Genomic DNA, 1,337 nt, shown 5'->3' with positions numbered 1-1,337 from the left:
TTCATAAGGGCTAGCACAGCTCTATGACGCTTAAGCAAATCTTAGGGGACAAAACGCATTTGCTAATTTCTGAGGCCGTCGAGGGCTCCCAGTTCATGGTCCAGGATTGCGTTGCCAGTCGGGAATTCGGCTGAGCAACTGCAGGTGGCCAACTGAATTGGTCTTCAAGTTCTAGTCCAATGAATCAGGCGCTGCTGTTTTTCACGGGTAAACGAGCCGTTCGTATCATAGATCATTTCGCTCACCGGCGGCTTCTTTGGGCCCATTACGCGTATCAGCTGGCATAGATTGTGCACAGCATTTCTTGCTTCTTCTATCTCCATAGCTGCCGGACTCGCCAGGCTTCTCAGTCCACGCCTACGCCTGACGGTATTGTATTGTATTGGCATTGTACTCTCGACCAGGAGGAACACCTGTCAGGGTTTCGTGCAATTTTGGTTTTTCTCGAGATCCAGTGAATGGGACCGGGCACCTGAGTGACGATAACTATCCAGCCCGACATACCGATAGTGGATGTCTCGTTAGCCCCAAGTTGGCCCATGAATTTGCAGAAAGGAAATCGGTTGGTAGGCGCTGTGTTGGAGGATGGAGTCTGGGTTAGAGCTGAAGATTCACGGATTCACAAGGTCAAGGCTTTCGCCCAAGTTTTCCGGGTCGGGGGGGGGGTCAACGGGCTTGTTACAGACATGCGGACGGGCTTTGGTAACGGACAACACATATCGGTAGCCACTGGATAGTTCCGACAATGTAATATACTGTTCCAAGTAGAGGCCCGTGCAGTTCGTTTGAAACCACCCGAAGCAGTTGTGGCACGGTAAGCCACTGGTCACGCGGCAGCCACAACCACAATGGCGGTGGGCAGGCTTAGAACCTACATTCTGTATGGGGATAGGTCGGCTCCTACTTACTACTGGCTACCGAGCACTTAGGAACGCTAAAATGTGGATTACCCAAGAGAAGTGAAAAGGAGGGAAAACCTGGAGGCGTTTATAGACCAAAGGAACCGGTTCAGGATTCGCAGTGCTAGACAACTGAGTGGAAAATTCCCCGGATAAGATATGGTCCAACCTGAGGTCCATAAATGTTGCACACCAATACTTCTCAAGCTAGGGCACAAACTGCTTTGTCCAATCTCATCGCGCGGTACGTTCGAAATCGGTTTCGTTTTTGACTCGTGCAAATTCGTGAAAAAATTTTTTCGTTGTTCAATCTATTCACAGAGTACACACGAGTAATTGTTGAATTTTATTATTCTAACAAAACATTTGAGTGATAACCCTTTATATTTTGCGCACACCTATTTTACATCTAGTCCGAAACATGACGTCAATCCATAC

The 1,337-nt window shown here is 48.5% G+C and overlaps 2 protein-coding genes across 2 annotated transcripts in view; one reads left to right on the top strand and one right to left on the bottom strand.

Annotated features, from left to right (window-relative positions):
* The window catches only part of T265_08808 (hypothetical protein), a gene marked incomplete at both ends in the record, with an annotated part of 77,779 nt that extends 77,390 nt beyond the window's left edge, over positions 1-389 (bottom strand). Inside the window, one exon of the mRNA XM_009174715.1 lies at positions 246-389. Coding sequence (XP_009172979.1) covers positions 246-389 — 144 coding nt within the window. The remainder of the gene's footprint in view (positions 1-245) is intronic.
* The window catches only part of T265_08807 (hypothetical protein), a gene marked incomplete at both ends in the record, with an annotated part of 13,412 nt that overhangs the window by 8,202 nt on the left and 3,873 nt on the right, over positions 1-1,337 (top strand). The window lies entirely within an intron of this gene.

Source organism: Opisthorchis viverrini (assembly GCF_000715545.1).
Source record: "Opisthorchis viverrini unplaced genomic scaffold opera_v5_237, whole genome shotgun sequence".
Lineage (NCBI taxonomy): Eukaryota > Metazoa > Platyhelminthes > Trematoda > Opisthorchiida > Opisthorchiidae > Opisthorchis > Opisthorchis viverrini.
Note: the sequence above shows the minus strand (reverse complement) of the source record. Positions and strands in the feature narration are given on the sequence as shown.